This window comes from Spodoptera frugiperda, chromosome 1, assembly GCF_023101765.2.
Source record: "Spodoptera frugiperda isolate SF20-4 chromosome 1, AGI-APGP_CSIRO_Sfru_2.0, whole genome shotgun sequence".
Taxonomy (NCBI): domain Eukaryota; kingdom Metazoa; phylum Arthropoda; class Insecta; order Lepidoptera; family Noctuidae; genus Spodoptera; species Spodoptera frugiperda.
In genome coordinates, this window is record NC_064212.1 from 12,375,596 (window position 1) to 12,396,714 (window position 21,119).

At 35.1% G+C, this 21,119-nt stretch overlaps 2 protein-coding genes across 5 annotated transcripts in view; one reads left to right on the forward strand and one right to left on the reverse strand.

The window, feature by feature from the left end:
* Nucleotides 1-1,484: 1,484 nt before the first annotated feature.
* Nucleotides 1,485-5,191, forward strand: LOC118273531 (cytochrome b-c1 complex subunit Rieske, mitochondrial). Its single transcript, XM_035590549.2, has 4 exons — nucleotides 1,485-1,773; nucleotides 1,868-2,011; nucleotides 2,999-3,176; nucleotides 4,810-5,191. The coding sequence occupies exons 1-4, from the start codon at nucleotides 1,569-1,571 to the stop codon at nucleotides 5,096-5,098; spliced, it is 816 nt and encodes a 271-aa protein (XP_035446442.1). The 5' UTR covers nucleotides 1,485-1,568; the 3' UTR covers nucleotides 5,099-5,191.
* Nucleotides 5,192-6,555: 1,364 nt separating this feature from the next.
* LOC118273551 (protein spire) overlaps nucleotides 6,556-21,119 on the reverse strand; it is a 181,926-nt gene continuing 167,362 nt past the window's right edge. For 2 of the 4 annotated variants that reach the window (XM_035590584.2, XM_035590585.2), the window contains 9 exons: nucleotides 16,557-16,674; nucleotides 16,303-16,380; nucleotides 15,469-15,583; nucleotides 13,020-13,167; nucleotides 12,322-12,468; nucleotides 11,858-11,959; nucleotides 11,222-11,359; nucleotides 10,075-10,295; nucleotides 6,556-9,718 (listed from right to left, as the gene is read on the reverse strand). In XM_035590584.2, coding sequence (XP_035446477.2) covers nucleotides 9,520-9,718; nucleotides 10,075-10,295; nucleotides 11,222-11,359; nucleotides 11,858-11,959; nucleotides 12,322-12,468; nucleotides 13,020-13,167; nucleotides 15,469-15,583; nucleotides 16,303-16,380; nucleotides 16,557-16,674 — 1,266 coding nt within the window. In that variant the 3' untranslated portion in view covers nucleotides 6,556-9,519. The remainder of the gene's footprint in view (nucleotides 9,719-10,074; nucleotides 10,296-11,221; nucleotides 11,360-11,857; nucleotides 11,960-12,321; nucleotides 12,469-13,019; nucleotides 13,168-15,468; nucleotides 15,584-16,302; nucleotides 16,381-16,556; nucleotides 16,675-21,119) is intronic. The other 2 variants (XM_035590586.2, XM_035590587.2) reach the window with 2 other exon arrangements.

Sequence of the window (21,119 nt, forward strand, 5' to 3'; positions counted from 1 at the left end):
TCTCCTTTTTTAGTTTTTGGCGCTATTGACAAGTGACAATCGATTGACAGTTAACAAAATCAATCAAAATTAAATGATTTTCATGAAATATCAATAAAATATTGCCATATACATATTTACCTGAATCGATTTAAACAATATTTTGAATAAATTAACAATAATAAACACTAAATAATGTTAAAAGATCCTTCAGTGGACGCAGTCAAAATATTTTCAAATGCAAAACAATTGCATTAGTTACCTACTAAGAAAATCGATGAAAATAGGTAATTCAAAAAGGCCCCTAAGTGGTAAGATTTTCTTTACTATTAATATTTTATTCAAAAGACGAACTGGTTGCGGGTTCGTACTGAATGCCAATGTTAATGCAAAATTCGGTTATCAATGAATACTTATTCACGGCCCAAGGCCAGGCTAATAAGTTGCTGAGGCATCGATTGTGACTTTCACGGATAAGGTAGTTAGAAACAAGTCACTGTCTTAACACGTTAACTGCCACGTAGGTCACCGGTAACCTACGTCAGTGGAGGATTTGTCTTCAACAGTTTTCTGATGGCAGTTAAAGGCTTAATCATTAATACACGCTACACAATTTACGATTTAAAGTAAGATGTGTAGTGTATATTTGTATGTTACGTATACCTATGAAACCTACAACCTATAAATGTTGAGACTGAGTTTGAAACTGTAACATAGCCGTTTATAACATTTAGAGATATGTCTATTGATTTTAATTACTAGTGAAAATTAATTAAAAAGTAAAAAAAGTGATTTTCGTTGAACGTTTATTTAGCTAAATTAAGAGTTAATTTGAACGCATCGTTAACAAAGTGTGACCAGGAAAGAAAAACAATGCATCTGTCAATGAACTGACCAATCAATACGTAGATGACGTTCCATGTATACTTCGTTGTAATTCCAAGCATCAAAAGTGAATTCAAAAAGGGCGGCAAGATGATTTATAAAGAAATTATTTTCTTGATTTCATACATTTACTTTGGTAGGTAAGAGCACTTTTATATTATGTTATATCAAGTGTATCGATATTAATACTTGTAAGTATAGATGAGCGATTTTGCTGCATAATATGAAAATTAATAAATACTCGGTATATTCGAAAATAAATGCATTATTGACAGATTTTACTCGAGTATTTAGGTACCAAAAAGTGGATAAATACCTAGTATTTACTTAGTATTCATCCATTTGGGGCATTTATCTGAAAAGTCAATGTCTAGGTCTAGCAAGTGACTGGTAACCACCACAATACTTTAATTAACCTTTTTGTGAGTTTAATAAACAACTTACAAAAGTAGCTAATGATCATATTTACAAGTATTCAATAAAGCTTGCAATATTCTTAGATTATTAATTGTTGTCTTTCTTTACCAAATAATTAGAAAAAAAAAATCTAATGCTTAAAATGTGACAAACTTAACCATTAAAGCATCATGAGTACTATTAAAATTTACGACTGGTAACACTAAATTTGACATTTCTTTAATCGAGCACTTCGCTCAGCGAAAATATCAAAGCAATTTTGTTGCGTATTTCTGCTGTGATACAAAATGACTTCGGTCACAAGGGCTGGGCATTTGGCTCCTTACTTTAAGGCGACCTCATCGGTGGTTTCCAATGGCCTGAAGCCTCTGGTAGTGGCGCACACGCCAGCAGAGAAGGTGTTGGTGCACCCTTTGCCAAAAACCTCCACTGTGGAGTCTCTGCATGGATCCTTGCCTATCCAGGGCTTGAAGGCTAGAGTGAATGGTCGCGGTGAGCTATTTTCGCTATGATTTTGTGTTTTAATGAATTATATTTTGCAAATTATGAGGAAAAATCGTGTTACATAACACCTTGTCAATTCTAGGACCAAGTCATGTTCGTTTCGCGCATACCGATATTGGGTACCCCGACTTCTCGGCTTACCGCCGCAAGGAGACCCAGGAACCGACCGCGAAGGCCGCCGAAAATGTTGATGGACGTCAATCCTTCACCTATCTCATCGCTGGAGGTAAGTCCTTGAAAATTTTTAATCATCTGTTAACCAAACACTGCACTAGAGCATGTTATCTTTATCGTAACATGTCTATGAATAATGGAGTACTTTTTGACAACTGGAAATAATGATGAATGTAGTCTTATGTAAACAAAACATGGATGAATGTTTTAACTATAAGATAATTCTTACTTCATGTATTTTTAGTATTTGACATTAACCTTCAAATGTCAGGGTAACCATTGCCAGGTAATAGTTACAGTAGAATTAGGCTCAAAGTTTACGAGGTATTAAACTTGTTTCTTGAAGTTTTTCACACTTACAACTTTATCGTCACAGAAAATATTTTTAGTGTAGCTTATCAGCTAAAAATTCATATATAAATATTATCTCCTCTCTTATTTCAGCATGATAATCAGGGCTTTTAAAAAAAAATTTAAATCCTTATTGGATTGGATTACCTAAATAGGTAGTTCACAAAGAAATGTAGGTACTTATTGTGCCATATAAATACTTAATCTATGGTATGGAAGTGTCCAATAAGACTATGCGGGGTCCAGGCTTTTTGTATTTTCCTGATGCCTTCTTATGATAGATAAGATATTGAACACCATTAAATTGTCTAAATCTGAATATTTTATCCTGACATAACAAAACATAAATGATATTTATTTTGAAAATAGGTTACAATGTAACTCTTTTACACGTCAATCTCTTAAATAACTAGATGAGGCCGGCATTTCCTATCGGACTACTCTGAGAAGAAATGCCGAAACAAACTCAGAGGTCTATTTTAAAGTCCAGACAAAATCAATTAAAGATGTCGGAGAACCATGCAAGTTGATTGTGTAGTGGTCTTTTGAGGCTTTCCTCAAAAGACCACTACAGAACCACCGTTGTGGTTCTTTAACCACAAAATTTTGAGTAGGTTGTTTGTAACCAAAATTGTTTGATCTCTTTGTGAAATCAGATACTAAACAATATATTTCTAACAATCCTCAGCCGGCGGTGTGGCTGGTGCGTATGCTGCCAAGTCGATAGTGACACACTTTGTGTCATCGATGGCTGCCGCTGCCGACGTCCTGGCTTTGGCCAAGATTGAGATCAAGCTGTCTGAAATCCCCGAGGGCAAGTCTGTTACCTTCAAGTGGCGTGGTAAGCCGCTGTTCATCCGTCACAGGTGACAGAATTTTGATTTTAATATTGTTTAAGGTAAAATGCAATGTATTCTCTGAATGGTAAAAGTTTTACTGGTTTTTAATAGAATAACCATACATAGACTGGACTGAATAAATGACGAACAAAGTGCCATCTTCTTACTAATATTATAAATGGTAATGTTTGTGTTAATCACATCAAAATAGTCGAAGGAATCAGGATGAAATTTGGAACAGGGGTAGATTATGGTTTGGAATAACACTTTGGACTGCGAACGAAGCCTCTGGCAGAAGCTATTTTTTTATACTATTTATATTAAATCAAATTCAAGATTCAACACTCCAGTAACCAGTTGTTCAGGAATAAAACCAAATAGGACCAAAGCCTCTTCTCATGCAGAGAAGGTTTGAGCATTAACCTTTTGTCTGCGGGTATATGAGACAATAATAGAATACGCATTGTGTCTCGCACTGATCAGTGCTTCAGCATACGACGGGTTAATCACCACACTTGCTTTAGGGTTGGTAAATTTTGTTTATACACAAAGGAAAGGTTGGTAGGTTTATTTTTACATAAAGTTTTTATATAGAGAAGAAAAGTTCTAGAAATTGAAATCCGAAGATGCCTTTCTATTTTCTATTGCCAAGTTATGACAATGTTGTTTCTCTTCCCTTTGTTAGCTAACTACGCATTAACGATTAAAATGTGCATGACGCATGTGATTCATCTCGCAGAATACCTATTTACTTATAGTACCAGACTATAGGTAATTATAATGGTGTGAATTATGTATAGGTAAATAGATTGCCGGCGCTTGAAGTTTCTGATTGGATAGTTTCCTAGGTCTAAAATAAATTATTTTGACATTTCGATACGGTAAAATATCCCAAAATAATCATATTTCTATCATTAATCATAAATTAATTTGATGATTATAATTAATCATAAATTAATTTGATGATGATGATTATAATTATTTTTGAAATTTTAATAGCAATAGTTTTACGAACGACTAGGTCATACATGCTCAGACAGTGGCATATTAAAATTGAACAAGTAGCAATGCTTCAGTAGCATGCACTCTTAATTTTATGCCGGACGGACGGACCTTACAAACAAAGGTTTGTAATATCCCGCGCTCCCCGTAAAGTGTCACACATTATGTTAAAGGGAAATTCAGTTATGACATCTCGTTTTATATAGTTACTTTATGGTTTTTAGTGTGGAAGAATAGTCGAATATTGAAAATTATTCAGCCGATAAAGCATACCCTTACATTGGAAAAATAGTCCATTTGAAAGATATTTTACAAGGTACTCATTATGGTGTTTATATGACTGATGAATAGCATAGAATATACATTAATATTTACAGTTGTTCTATTTAAATGAAACATAAATTATATACTTCATAGGAAGATTGTCAGAGTATTGTTACTGTAATACCTAAAATACTTTATTTTATGTATGTATGAAAAACATAATGTCAAGAAGTATTTTTTTATACAAATATTTTTTTCTGTGATTTGTAAAGAAGAAAAACTATAAAAGTATCTGGTTAATATCAAACGCTTTTTCTAAAAACATATTATACACCCCTTTTTATCAATTCACTCTTAACCCACTCATACTGTAACCACAACATTCCAATTCCAGAACCGAAAACGAGATTTCCACCGAGCAGGCCGTACCCGTGGACACCCTGCGTGACCCTCAGCACGACAACCAGCGCACACAGAACCCTAAGTGGCTGGTGGTTATCGGAGTGTGCACCCATCTTGGATGCGTACCCGTCGCCAACGCCGGAGACTTCGGTGGCTACTACTGCCCCTGCCACGGATCCCACTACGACGCTTCAGGCCGCATCCGCAAGGGACCCGCCCCCCTTAACCTCGAAGTCCCCCCACACAGCTTCGTCGACGAGGGCCTGCTAGTCGTAGGTTAAACGACGTTATTTATTAGAAAATTTATTTATAATAAGTATACCGATTGAGAATCAATAGACGTCAACTTAACACAATAAATGTGATTACTGTTATTTTGGTTTTTTATTTGTGTTTTACTTCAATACACGTTTGGTACAAGTATAATTTATTATAGGTCACTGTAATAGACTAATATATGCTACGGTTAGAAGCCTTAAATATTAGATAATTACTTAATTGATTATGGAGGATCAATCTAACCCAATCTCTCCATAGAAGAGACTGATATTAATTTTAGACTGCCTGGTTGGCCGAATGGTTGCATGTGCGACTGCCGGGCAAGGGGTCCCGGGTCGGGCGAAGAATTACTGGGCTTTTATCGGTTTTTCGTAAATTTCTCAGTGCTAGCACGGAGTCTGGAAATGTGCCCGGTATATGGCAATAGGCTCACCACCTATTACATGGGACTTACAACATAAATTGTGAATTGTGGGTGTATATTGGCATTATGTGCCATAATGTGCATCTCTGCGTACCGCTACGGGGATTAAAGATGTGAAGTTATCAAAAAAAAATGTTTTACTTATGGAGGAAATGAGGAACCAAAAACATTTCCGTATTGCTGTTGATAAACGAGGGACACTACTTAAAGATATACAAAATTTTACTCGCACTATTATCCGCAATATATAAAAACCACAATTCAAAGATCGCTACCGCTCCATAAATTTTAGGGCATTTTTTGAAAGTACTGATGTAAAGTAGTGGTACGTATTGTTAGAACTAAGTCTAATAAGGCACTTTAGTAGTTGCAGGATTTAAGATGTAGAAGCTATACAAAGTTGAAGATTCATCATTTTCATACATTCATTCTAAAGGTGCTAGAAACCCAAAATAATGATCGATTTTGCTAACATTAAATATCTGATGCACATGCGAAAAGTTTTAGTGGAACATCTTCAAAGCCCTCCTCCGGTCCTGAGGGAAGTGAGAGGGAGTGCCAGACGGTTAATTACTGAAAACCACCTCGTTCCAATTCCTGCTCCGTGCTGGGGCCTCGGTACCTATGTATATGACGATCTACCCTTATCCTCGGACCATCCTTATTGCCTTCTAATTATTATCATTTAATGATAGGATTTTATACTTAACTAAATAAATATCATTCAAGGAATATTTTCTACCAAAATTTTAATACACTTCTTAGGGTACTTTTCCATCAGAGATGTGCTACACTACGTTGCTGTGAATGTGTTAAGATTCCACCCTGCAGGCAGGCCTGGTAGGTACCAGGACTCTGGACAAGTATAATGAATTTATGTAGGATATTAAGGCACGTCCAGAATTGTTTTCAAAAGGGAACTTCGATGTTAAAATATTCTTATTTCGTCCCGCTTCTGCCAAGAGTGCCAAATGCCATAGACGTTTTTTTCCATTCGTGTTTAATAATGGGAAAGGTAAATAATAAAATCACAAGTTCAACGATTTGTATTCATGTTTATTTATGTATGGTTTTTGTTTTCATCATCGATTATTTCCACTTATATAAGTACTTAAGTTTTTTAAACAGTTACAATCTAAGTAACATCTAAAAGACTACTAAATTACACATTTACAAGTAACATTAACTGGGTTCCAATGTACAATAAATAAATTTAAATTTTTTCAACAAAAATTTTCATTTTATTTCAAAAAGAATGCTCATAGGAATATCTGGATAATGCCAAAAACGTCAAAAGAAATAAATAAATATTAGGCCATTTAGTATTTCGATACATAAACATATAATAATTATAATCAGCAGTTTACATTAAACTTAAAATAAGTAACTAAATTAAACGGAGGGAATGTAAGAGTTAGGGGAAAACCCAGTTTTTAATTTATTAATTAATTAATTACATTGAAAATAGTTTCTACATATTTTGAACCGCTACAGTATAGTTTAAATCTAACATCTATAATATTTACAAAGGAGTACAAGATTTGGGAATAATCCGCGAAATAATTTAGTTAATTCTAAATAAATTTAAAGCCAATTCTGTAATTGTGGCGGTAGTACAATCGGGCATTTTACACCTGGGTACTAAATAGTGTATGCACCCTCAGTTTGCTTTACGTTTAAAAGTAATAGAAACGACACGTAATTGGTTGGTTTATTCGAGCCGACCAATCAGAACGCCGAACGCGTTCTCGTTTCGATTACTTTAAACGTAAAGCAAACTCGTACTAAGGGTAACTGATCTTAGAATAGTACATGAACATTGGTCTTTTGGTACGCAAATGTAAAAAAAAAACAATTTTATGTTTGCCAAATGACTACCGCCGCACTAAAGACCTGGACTTGTATATCAATGGAATAACCAACTTGTTCACAATCATACATCTCATACAAACAATCAGACTTAATAAGCTGGTTGCATACTGTCGACTGAACTGTCAAACGTAATCTGAATTACACTGAAGAACTGAAAAAATAAATTCACATATAAAAATACACCTATAAAGCCTTCATGAAAACAGTTTTATCAAAAGCACGCAACCTTTTTTTTTATAAGAAAATTAAATATTTCAGTTATTTTTTTTTTTGTTGTTTTCTGTTTTTTGTAATGAACCAAAAACTTAAGTGAAAATTAAAGGAAAACTTAAAAGAAAATTCGGTCTTGATCTGTAAGTACTCATAGGTAGGCACGTAGGATTTTCACAATTTAGTGACATGCTTGCGATTACACGCACATGCAATTACTAGTCACTGATAAAATTATTCATCTCGATCGGTATGGCACAGAAAACTTAACTTATTGAAAACACAATTACTCTGAATGTCACACATAGCAATTAATTAAATGCAATTAAAATTTCATGTCGGATCTTCACAAATATTCAAGATCAATGTCTAAAAATATTAAATTCATAGTTTACAAATTCAATTAGATTACTTTTTATGTAAACATTTGTATTGATTTTATGTTTACTGAGGGACATAAATGTCAAAAACTTCATTTTAAATGAAATTAGCGTGTGAATCCAACTTGAGTATTGAGGCAGGGTCTGGAAACTGTCAATTTGACGTTTTATGCTTCAAAAATGTATCAAACATTTTTTTTTATTTGAACACAGATTCTACGAGATTTCATAACATTTTACAATATAATTCAGTTTTATACAACAACATTCATAGTACCTACATATTTTTCAATATATTTTTGAACACACACATATTTTTTATTCACATCGAAATTGTAGACATAGTAAAACATTCTATCATTTGGAGAAAAATATATAAATATATCTATTAGGTACATATAATTATTAAGTGACAAAATATTATTTAGTAAATTTCTGGAATATAACATTATTTTTATTCAATATACTATGTAAGGTATCTCTGATAATGTGGGATAAACATTTGAATAATTTAATGAGTTTAAAAATTATGATTTTGTGCGATAAATAAAAAATAGTGGTAGTAACGTCTGTCAAAGGTCATAGAGTATTGTCAAAGTACATTTTGTGTAAACAACATGTATGGTCCACTTACGAAACACAACATAGACACACAACCTTGGAAGCTCGATTCAAACCGTTGGATAGGACTCCTATATATTTACTACAAATGCAAATATTGACTGATTCCTGATAAAACATTATTCTATTATTTAAATATTAATTTAAAATGTCATTGACTATTTACAAGATGAAATTAACTTTAATATATCGAAGGACATAAGGTGGTTGAGTAGATGTAGAATAAAGAAATAATATATTATTGAATACATAGGTAATTATGTAGGTATCGGATTTATCTAATACATTTTATCTAAGAATGAATAACAATGTTCATTTCTTAATAAAAAAATAACAATATGAAAAATTAAATACAGAGTTTTATATTAGCTAGGTAAAGATAATTTGATTGATACAAAATAAAAATTGACTGGGAGCTTACTATTGTAAGATCGTGGTAGTACTTGTATTAACTACAGGATGATTTAATTGCAGTGTTAGTGAGGTAATGAATAAATTAACATAGTATAGGGTTATATTAGTACGTGGGTACAATTGTTGCGGGTGAGCTTGAAGGTGTTTGACGACCATCCAATTCTATCTATGTTGCGTCGCAGTAGAAACACGTAGATGCATCCCACTGGCACCAGCGAGTCGGTGGCAGTCGACCGATGTATGGTGAACGCGCTAACATCCATCTAACATAACACTGTGTTGCTAACAAGTGGCGGGAAAGTCTTGAGTGCACTATTAGTAGGTAGGTATACGAATTCACTTCAAACCGATTTGTTTTTAAGTTCAGTAGAATCGATTGTGTGATAGAGTTTTAGGAGTAAATACACCAATTTTGTGGATGGTAGATGCACTCGGGGCCAGCCGTTGTTTGAGTAGCAAGTTATAGTACAGTGGAGTAGGGTTGGAGGGCGTGGCGCGCGCACTAACAGTCGGCCGTGTAGACGGGCGCCAGGTCCAGGGTGAGGTGGCGCAGCGCGCGGTCGCGGGACGCCGAGCGGGACGCGCGCGACGACTTGATGATCTGCAGGACCATCGCCTTGCAGTCGTGGCACACCGCCATCTGCACGCCGCGGAGACGTTCCGCCGCCGTCACGCCCGTCGTGCTGCGACCGTACCTCGCTCTGGAAGTAAATGGTGATTTTGTGAGAAAATACAAGAGTGAGTGACTGCGAGAGAACTAAATATAAGAAGTGAGTGAGTAAGCAAGGGAGTATGAATGGGAGAGTGAGAGTGAGTGACTGTACTCCAGTCACTGATATGAGTATCAGGGACAGGGCCAGTGATAGTAAAGTTGAGAAGTTGGGAGTAGGAGCGTAGGAGTGTCACGGTAGAGTTGGAAGTGTGAAGGTAGGACTGGAAGTATGGAGGTACCTAGGCTTAGGAGAATGAGGGTAAGAGACTGGGAGAGCGAGGATGTGATCCCTCGCTTTCATAATCCTTCACTTTCACATCCACATCTTTGGATAAGATATCTTACCTGCGATCTAGGGTAGAAGGTGGCGTGTTGACGAGCGACATGGCCTGCGGTCCGTCGACGCTGCGCGACATGGAGTGCGGCGGCACGGACAGTTGGTCGGAGAAGCCGAGCGCCGAGCCGCCGCGCGAGCCGGGCGCGCTGTGTGCCGCCGCGCCGGCGCCCCCGCGCCGCGCCGCCGCAGGACTACTCGGCGCACTGCCCACACTGTTCTCTACCATGCTCTGTGAAATAATAAGGAAATGTCTTCTAAATGTCCCTTTTCGACAGATCAGTTATTACTAAACAGCCTGTTGCTATTGATCCTGAGCCATTTATGTCCGAATACATAAACGCTACTCAATTTTAAGGCGCTCTCAAAACTAGTTCTGTCCCTATCAATTCTTTATAAAATTACAGAGATAGCACGATATTTAAGTACAACTTAAAATTAAGTAACATTTTTAGCGTTAGACTTTATCAGAATAAAGGATACCGCTCCAAAAGACCATATTACAGCTCTTTGGTCCTTTTAAAGCATCTCAGCACCAGCATAAAAATATACCTACCTACCTAGCCAAGACAATCAGACGATACAACTAGACATTACAGTGATACCATTTACCATTACATAACCGAACAAAAGAACATTATAGACCTAACTATATCATAACGGAAGACACAAGTAATGCATCATGTCGTAATAAAACTAGATGATTGACAATGATCGCCTATAATATTGACGGCTCTGCGGCTACAATTTGCGGTACACCACGCATTACCACTCATCGCAGATCGAGTTACGGGAAACGTAATTTACGCGGCCATTATGTTGGACTATAATACCTCATCTTCTTGTTGGAGGTTGATGGAACAAAGAATAATAAACAATGTGGTTGATATTTACATATTTAACCATTTAACATCATGGCTTAACCGTGCACGTATTAAAATATAACACTCACTTTTTGGTATTTATGAGAGACCACTGAATAATAAATGTTAAAGATTACTTCAAAAAGATTAAACTAGACAAATAGCAAATGGAATGAATCGTGATACGATTAGGTATATCCTTAGATTTTCAAATAAATATAGATCAAAACTTAGATTTTCAAAAAATAATTGAGCATCTCCAAAAAAGTTATGAGAGAAAAAAGAGACCACGTACCGAGTACTCAGGAGACACGAGCCTGGACATGAGACTCCTGGGGAACGAGGAGTGCGCCTCGTCCTCCGGGGAGGGCAGGAGTGACGGGCTCAGCAACACCACTGGCACGTGGGCGAAGTGCTCCGTCGGGATACGCATCTAGAATAAATAGATAGGTCAATAACGTATATAAAAATTTAAAAAAAACAAGTGGCTTTTCCATCCACTGCCTGCAGGGTAAAGGTTTCCTTCAGATTGCGCCATAAAATTCCTTAAATTCCTAGCCCCCAAAAGGCCGGCAAGCACTTGTAACGCCTCTGGTGTTTCGAGCGTCCATGGGCGGCAACGATTGTTTTCCATCAGGTGATCCGTCTGATCGTTTACCGGCTTATATCATAAAAAGAATTTAATAAAGCTGTATTTATTTGCGTCTTATAGCAATAGAAATAATTGTGCGATTATAACTTAAGAGGCAGAGATTTTTCTGGTATTCTCGGAACGCAGATCTACGCGAGACACAATATGTTTTCTATTGTGTCTCATCTCTGTCGACAGACGAGACGTTAAGTGCTTCGTCAAGAGTTTTCCACCAAGGGACTGCTGGGAATAGAAACAAAAATAAAAGCATTATCTAAGTAAGAAGTTTTGTAAACTCACCTTTGAACAACACTTTTGACAGACAGTCTTTTTACAAAGTTTGCATTTTTGGCCCCAAGGACCAAAAATTCCGAATCTGGTCTTCAAACACAAGAAGCATACCTGAAAAATAAGAAGAAAATATTATTAAGAAATTCTCATATATTTCAGGAAAGGAACCTTACTTAAGAGTCTTAACTCCGAATACTCAAACGTTACTCAATTTTAAGACGCTGTCAAAACTAGTTCTGTCCTTATTAATTCTTTATAAAATGACAGAGATAGCACGATATTTAAGTACAACTTAAAATTGAGTAGCATTTCAGTATTCGGGCGTTAATTGTGTTATTTTCCTAGTATTACCTTAAGATTAGGAAATTTGAACGTTATTGAAAATGACGAAATTGCTCTACTCAGTTAATTCTTTATCAAAAAGTCTACTTACTCTTCTTATAAGCTAATTCTTTACCAAAAAGTCTACTTACTCTTCTCTTTTCAACGTCTTCCTTGACCCTGCCTTCAACGGGCAGTACTTCCAGTTCAGCCTTCGTCAGCACAGACCTGATGTGAACAATCTCTTCCAGGGTCAGAGACAACCGGTCGTCAGACATTATGGCATCTTGCCACTGTTTCTGTAAAATGAAAAACCAGTTTAAATTGATACCTCGATTATCAGAAGAATTGCTTCTATAAAGTTCTGCTAATATTTGCTGCCATTTTTTGAACCTACACTACTTGTCTAAACTACTTTTAATTCCAATTCTAGCTGAAAAAATCGTGCATAGATGTGCTATTTACAAATTCTGCTAACATTATTAGTAAGTGCATGCTTGATGTGCGACAAAATAGCTCTAATAGAATCTACGTTTTACGGACTATTGATTATACTAAACTTTTAATGCTACAAATCCCCCCTTTCCCATACTACATTTGTGAACAACAAAATTTATTTGATCCCAACCGAACTTTCATATTACTCATATTTAGAATGATTTGCTAAATTACTAATACTATACAATCAAAGTGCGTGCAAAAAACTACCAATCGATCTACGGTACAAAGAGTAATTATATCTGTCAAACTTTGTCACCCCAAAGGACTTTTTTAGTCCTTACAAACCCATTCAGGTCCTTAAGGTTGAAATTCGTCCACCACCATCTCATCTACACTACATTCTACTCACATGCGAGCCATTGTTGGGGCTGCCACTAACCGACTTGATAAGCTCGTCCTGCAAACTAGACCGTGACCAGGATAACTCTCCGAGCTGTGCGTCTGCGTCGCTGCTCGCCAGAGACGCTGCGCCGGCGCATGATGCTCGAGATCCCGGTCTGTGATGAAAGAAATAAGGTTAAAATTTAAATGGTAGTTACTATTAGTAGAACGTTATAGCCTAATTACTGAGATTTTATCTATATATTAATACGTGATGCAAAAACTTTGGACCGCTTTTTACGAAAATTGCGCGGACGTAGGAGCATAAAATTTGGTACACTTATAGTTTATGTGTAGGAGAAGTGCAACACGCTAATATTTTTCAAAAATAATGCTTATAAAGTACATTAAATCAATAAATAAAACATTACACACACATGCATAGTATCTGATCGTATTTGACAAAACGTCAAAATCGATAGACATTGCGATGATATTCTCACGTCTCATATGAATAGAGTTTTATAAAAGAGTTTGTTTGAGTTTGGGTTAAATAAAAATTATCCTTGAACGTATGTTAAGTAGTATTGTAAATTAAATCGTATATGGTTGAATTTCAACCACTAGGCGACCACTAGTTAAAATAATTGTGCATCGCGATTCAAGTAAGTTTTTTATCACTGTCAAATTGACCTATCATGCATTTGATCTGCAGAAATAAAGATACACTTATTGTAGAAATGCGAATGCTCCAATAAATCGACACCAACAATTTATACTACGCTAACTCGAAATTTGGAAAAAACTTTTTTATGCCAAGTTGCTTAAAATGTGTGTTTACATACGTCATAAAAAAATTGAGAAGAAATATGCAAAAATAAGAAAGTTACAAATCTTATAAAATGTTAAGTAAAGGTACTTTTTGAAATCACTCGATTTATAGTACGCCAACTATTATTAGCGGAGTGTGCGCGGGGATCACTTTGGTCAAAGTCCGTGCAACACTGCACTAACTCATAGTTAGCGGAGTTTAGTGCGTTCGTGTGTATAGTTGTTCGTTTGTAAGATGAACGACTTAGCGACTTTTACATAGTAAATACTTATGTGTTAACGTATTAATTAGTTTATTAATGGTACGTTGACTATTCTTTTTGTAAGTAAGTACATGTTCTTTATAAAATATTGAAATATGCATCAGATGATTGATCATGCACTACGACGTCCCGTACTACACTACGCTAACGTTAGTTAGACGTAGGTATATAAGATGTAAAAATTTTTTGATGAATTACGTTTATATACGGCTAACTTGCGCTAAATCAAAAAATAGAAATAATTAAGGAAATATAAATATGAGATATTACAATGAATTAATTAAATATTAAGCATACCAAATTTCAAAAAAGTATCTTAATTAATGTAAAAGTTATCACGTTTTTCCCTTTAAACGCCTCTACTGTAAAGTACGCTTTTTGAGTTAGCGCAGTATAAATTGCTGGTGTCGAAATATAAACTTAAGTGAATAATGTCAATGGTTATTGAATTCTAACAATAACAGAGCTTTAAAACAACAGTGTTATGCCCGAAACCCAGAAACATTGTATCTTGACCTCTTGACCAACGACCTGAAGTAGAAACTTTCTAGCACAGTGTTTTTTGTTCAAAATGTGCAACTGTATAGCTTTCAACTCTATAATATATCATATTTCAATGTTATATAAGGTCGTAATTTGATTGAAGGTGTGAATCAAATTAATATCTATAAGTTTTCCTTATATTAAAATGTTTAGAATGTTCATAATGATAAAAAAAAAAACATAAAAATATTATAAGGAGGGAACTAGACAAATAAAAAAGTTACAAATGACTGTTGATTAAAATGCAACCAGGAAAATAAATATTGAAGGAAAACCTTGAGTAAATCCCAGTGCGCAAAATAAGACTAAATAAGAAAACAATATCAATAAATAATACAACACTGAGAAGAACAAAAAATAAATAAATCAATGATCTTGTCCTACCAATAGTCAAGAAAATACTTAGATTACTCATGTCTTGATACATAGGGGTTCTCACGGAGTACAGAAACTAGATTTTTCCTTTCCATGACTTTCATTTATAAGAGCCCCTTATAAATGAAAGTCGCAGTCAAATCATTTATTCCAATTAAACCATAAACAGTTACTTTAATGTCATCAAATAAAGAAATAAACAATAATCTGTCAGTATGTCCATCAATGAAGTTAGGTGTTCGTTCTATAGTGTAACTTCGAATGGAGAAGAACGAGCAAGAAACTCCATTTGTTTAAAATAGAACTTCCGAAAAGAGACTCTTTTAGTAACACACTGTTTATCACTCGAGGAACAAAGAGTTTGGTAACTGATGTTATGTCATGAATGAACGTAACTAAAGATTCATAATTTCAAAGAAAAATGAACTTAGATAGTTTAGCAAAAAGTATATTTCCTAAACCAACCTTGAATGCGGCAATGAGTGAGCTCCATCGATGGTGGTAGGGCAGACGGTGTGCGTGACGGTGTGCCGTCGCATTGACGCCCGCCGTGATGGGCACTGCGTCGCCAGATCATATGCTGCGGATAAACGGAACAATGTAATTTGAACCTTAACTACAATAGTAAAAAATTGGATTTAGCTTCTTTAAAAGTCTTGAAAAGATAGAAGCAGTTTCTGTTGCTGAAGATTCGAAAATTGAGGACGGTAATTAAAATGTATAATTAATTTGTATGCATTTATTGATTATCTAATTCAAAGATAACATTGACTTTAACGATAGTAGGTAAATAAATGATCGGCTAACATTAGGAAGTCAAATACATATTTACATCAATTTAAAATAACATCAAAAAAATAAAATTAAAGTGGTTACAAAATTAGTTTCAAACGTGTAGAAAAAGAAATGAAATAACCTGCCAAACAGTGAATTTAGTCGAGTTACGAAGGAGTTACGTGATTTAGATCTAGATCTAACCTAAGTCCTAAATGAGACTAATTTTGTACAGTCAACATCGAATCACTAATGAGACAACTAACACTGATTACAATAAAGTTAATGGCGACGATAAAACATGTGTTTATGAGCTAATAAATCTGATAAACAAAAAGGCACTTAAACTTTAAAAAGACGAAAATGGGCGTCGGATATAATCGCAGTATTCGATTGGTTATCGTCCGCTGAATCACTGAACTGAAAAGACAATGAGATGTGGTTTTGGTTTTGCAAAGCAACGAATAAATTGCAAAGGTAATAAGCGTGGTTACGTTGACATGCTTTCAACTCATGCTGTCATACATTCGAGGGTCTGGTCGCAGAACTGGTGGTACTCGTCGTGGGAGATGCGCGTGCGCGGCGGCGCCCGTGGAGGCTCCTCTGCGTGACGTCACCAATTCATCAAAATCAAAATCATTGCCAAGGTGTGCGTTTAGAAACGAGTGCTTGAGTCGATTTAAAACTCATTTAATGGTAATGTTTAGGACTCAATTTGGCACACTGACAGTTCAAAAATGTTCTTTATTTCTTTTAGGTTAGAATTGGAATTTGCTTACCGGTCCTCTTCCAAGGTTTGGGGGTTTGTTGCTGTGGGGCTGTATGCCTTGGGAAAGGTTGTGGTGCGCATACTTCAGGGCTTGTGCAAGTTTCTGTGTCATCCTCATCTTCATCGTCCTGGAAACAAAATGAGAGGTTAAACTTACAGTTATGCTTATTTAAAAAAGGGACATGAAATGGATAGTATATTCAATATACTATATTGTAATGGATGGTATTAGGTACGCGCCATAAAGTACACCTCTGCCTACCCCTTCGGGGATAATAGGCGTAACAATATTTGTTGTAATATTCCAAAATTTTTAATAAACTTATCCGTCGCATATAGCGGAAAATGGCACAGTTGAAGGTTGTTTTCAAAACAACATTAGAAAAACATTTTTGGCTTCCACTGACGCGTGGACTAATTGGTTCTCAACTACCTACTTGTAAAGAAAACAGGATTTGAAACAAACCAACAAGATTATTTAAATTGAGTCAAGTACCGACCTAATTAGTAAAACAACGTGAAGTTTATGCAAAATAAACAACTAAAACGTAAGAAAAACTAGTTTGATAATTTTAACTCAAGGAATTTAAAACGTAGAAGTATTTTCGCGAAACTTCTTAATTCAGTTGTTTTTCACGCAAGAATGTGGACTCAGAAATGTTACATAATATTTATATTTTGATTCGTAGTCTTCAATATGCGTAGTTACTTAAAATATGACAAGATTATATACAGCCGTACTTAGAGACATTTTGTAATTACTTAAACTATTCCTTAGTTTAGATTTTGTACCGAAGAGAATTGCTAAGGAACCATTAAATTACTCTGAGTACGGCGGTTAGATTTATAAACATTAAATACTTTCATAACAAACACTAGGACTGTCTAGACATCATTATTTAAGTTCCTAGTCTAGGCAATTTTCCATACAGAAAATAATATTCAACACGCGAATAATGGAGCCAGATTTGTGACAAATAGGCATATTCATTTGAATTGTTACAATTTATATATGTACTGAACTATGAATACTTTATTACTATAATAAATCCATGAATAGTATTAACCCTCATTTGACCTTATAGAATATCTTATAAGCTTTACTTGCGATTCTCTTTCACTGAAATATTTTGTTATTCAAGCACTTTGTTCAATAAAACATCAGTTGTTTCTCTCGGGAGGTGAGTTAGGCGTTAAATATTTATAGCAATTTCTATTCATAACTAAAAAGTTTGATGGAGTTAATTTTAAACGCTAAAGATGTTCAGTTCATATTTTACATTTAAAGTTTTCAGGTTTATTTGTACAGCAAGCAGCTTATGGATTTTATCCCGTGGATTCTATTCATACATTAACTTCAGGATTTCGTTAAATCAGGATGTCGCCGATTGATTTCCACCCATATCGGAATGACCAAGACATTGGATGATTTTCGCACTCCAGAAAAGGGGTAAGGTTGATAAATTATTAATGCTTCTCTATTCCCTATTTTGTTTTTATAAAAGGCAATAATCAAACAGTTCGTAAGTGCAAGTAAATGATTATTTCTCCCACAAACGGATGCATTTATTCCCGATCCAAGCATACCCCGGGGGCTTCTTACTCTAATCAATGCGGAAGGCGTTATGTCCACGGGATAAGGGTGGAAACGACGCCATTTATCTTCAACTTGATAACGGTGCGAATGACAGTCTACCGCCCACGGGCATCAAACAAGGGCCGGGATTTTTTCTTAAGCAGTTTAGTGGAAGAGATAGGAGATTAATATGGGGTTAAACTACGCATCCTCTAAGGGCAATTACTCGATTTCTTTTTAATGGAAACGCAATTATACAAGAATATTTGAAGAATTTAAAACTATACAACATGAAGAATGAGTAAACGTTTCAAAGATACAGAAAACAAGGTCACCCCGCGTGGCAATTTTTACCTTTTTGTAGACAACAGAATATGTAGAACCCTTTCAATTAAAAATTTAGTTAAAATTGCTCGTTTTAAAACAGGGTTGATATTTATTGTTTGTATCCCTAAACCTACGGTTTCACTGTATCAATCTACTTTTAATCACGACATTTTAGAACAAACAACATGATACAAAGTACCTAATACAACTCAAGTATCAAATAGCAACATACTTAATATGATACTTCTCACGTATTTTATGAACCTCACGAACTGATTCTAGGTTCAGATAAAAGGGAAGTCACACAGCAGTAGTTCATATTGTTCATAACACAACAGAACCTTTCGTCGATGAAAGTGAACAAAGTCGGAGATCATGCACCAATGGATCTGGGGCCTTAGTACTAGTTTGCTTTACGTTTAACGGGACGAAACAAGACCGCGTTCGGCGCTCTGATTGGCTGACTCCTATGAAACAACCAATCAGAGCGCGTTCTCGATTCTGTCTTGAGTACTAAGGCCCCAGATCCATCGGTACATGATCTGTGACATCACTTTCATCGATGAAAGGTGTCCTGTGTACTCCTCGTACCTCGTACTAAGCCCTCAGCTCCGTTGTGCAACGAAGGTAACGTAACAGGTACAGAACCTGTTATTTTGTATCTTTACGTAGACACTTTTATACTGAGAACTATATATTACTGTAAGGGAAAGTTATTGGATGTCGGAACTTGGAACTGCGATGAGCTGCATTGTGCTTGGAAACTAGTTTGTATAGTTGTTGGCACAATACTTAGTACCTAGGTACAGTTTACAACTGTGTCATTAATGGAATGGTAGTAAGTCAAGTTTAATGGACCAAGATCCCAGGGCCCCCAGACGTTACTTATTTTTGAAGTAACGAATTTTACGGTATAGATACTCTTCCATGTGTTTAAGAAAATGTGTGTAGTAACTAGTTTGACTAGGCGGCCCGTTCACAGGTAGCAGGTAGAAAAGGTAGACAAAAACATAACTTACTTTTGTTAAATTTGAAGTGCTGATTTTTATATATGTCACAGAGAATATTATTAAAAATAAATATTTCATATTGACAGACCGTTTCTGTGGGCGGTAATTCCTCCCAGACGCTTCAAACCTCATAAAAAAATTACCGAACTTTTGTTATATTCGAAGTCTTCCAATTTATATATGATGTTTGGGGGACTATTTTAATACCTTTTGTCTACAGCTAGACCAATCCGAAGGGCCAAACATTCTCCCAGACACAATTCAAATTTTTATTAAGCTCCCCGAAACAATTAATTTTTAGGTAGATTTTTAGAAATCTAACTATTGCATTAGTCCTCATGGTGGAATTTTCACCAGATTTTGCTATCATATGTTATAATTAGTCAAGTAAGTTCCAAAAATACCATTGGTTAAAAAATTTATATATGTATGTAATATAACCCAGCCTTGTCATCAGGATATCTTGAATGTTTTCAACCGATCTTGATGAAACTTGGTACACCTATTTTTTGGGTAATTACCTAGGTCGAGTTCGAAGATGAGCAAAATCGGTCAATTAGTTTAGAAATGGCGGCCATTTAAAATTTTCAAAATTTTAAAAATTGCAAGTTTTGTAACTTTAACCGTAAATAACTTTTGATTGACAAAAAAAAGCTCATTTATGAAAACTTCATGTTGAAGCTGATTAAATTACCTTTAATTTGACCTCTAACACTGATACTTTATAATGATTTTTATTAGTTTTATAGTTCATCCAAAAATTTAAAAATAATGAAAACTTTTAAATTTTTTAAAAAGAATAATTCTTCACATAAATATTTGTTATTCAACAAATTAAATAACAGAAATGGAGAAAATTTCATATAACATTAAATCTACCTTCCATTTCGGGTGAGGCTGAATGGCATTTTTTTTGCCTACAAAGGGTTTGTTTTCAACAACAAATTATTGAGTTAAATAACAATTTATTATTTTTATATTTATACAAAAATATAGAAATGCAGTAGAAATATATATATATATATATATATATATATATACAATGTGATAGGCGTGGGACTTCTAACCCGTTAAGGCTGAGTACTACATCTAATTTTATCGAAAAAAAAAATAATATGGGGGGTTGAACCCCTAATTGAAAATATTGAAAAATAGTGATTTTTTCGGTAAAAATAATTCACAAATGATTTTTTTTCTCACCAAAACATTATCAAACATATGAAAAAGGTAATGAATTAGTTAGCCAAGGTTATTAGGTACCGTTAGTCGTTTTTTTTTTGTTTCTACGACGCATACAACCTTTGATATATTTATAAAAAAAATATAAAATAGCCATAACTTTTAGGGGGAGGGGATTCGCGAGTGTCAATAAAATTATAGAACTCAGCCTTAACGGGTTAGAAGTCTCGCCCCTATCACATATATATATAATAATAATAATGAGGTTGTACATCCCGCGGAAGTGTGGGGGTCGAGGCTTATTAAATGCTAAGACCCTTCATAACCGTGAGGTGTGCAACCTCAGGGAATATTTCCTGAAAGTAAACGAGGGTATGCATCGAGAAGTAGCGGCAGTGGACAATGGATTCACTCCACTATCTTTAGCAAAAGAGAACTGGCGCAAACCTGTGGTACTAAGCGTCAATGACCGCAAGGAGGT

Excerpts from the sequence above, each read along its gene's own strand:
- LOC118273531 (XM_035590549.2), top strand. The coding sequence starts at position 1,569 with ATGACTTCGGTCACAAGGGCTGGGCATTTGGCTCCTTACTTTAAGGCG. Across the intron at positions 1,774-1,867 it reads GGCTAGAGTGAATGGTCGCG|GACCAAGTCATGTTCGTTTC; the intron begins GTGAGCTATTTT and ends TGTCAATTCTAG. Across the intron at positions 2,012-2,998 it reads CACCTATCTCATCGCTGGAG|CCGGCGGTGTGGCTGGTGCG; the intron begins GTAAGTCCTTGA and ends AACAATCCTCAG.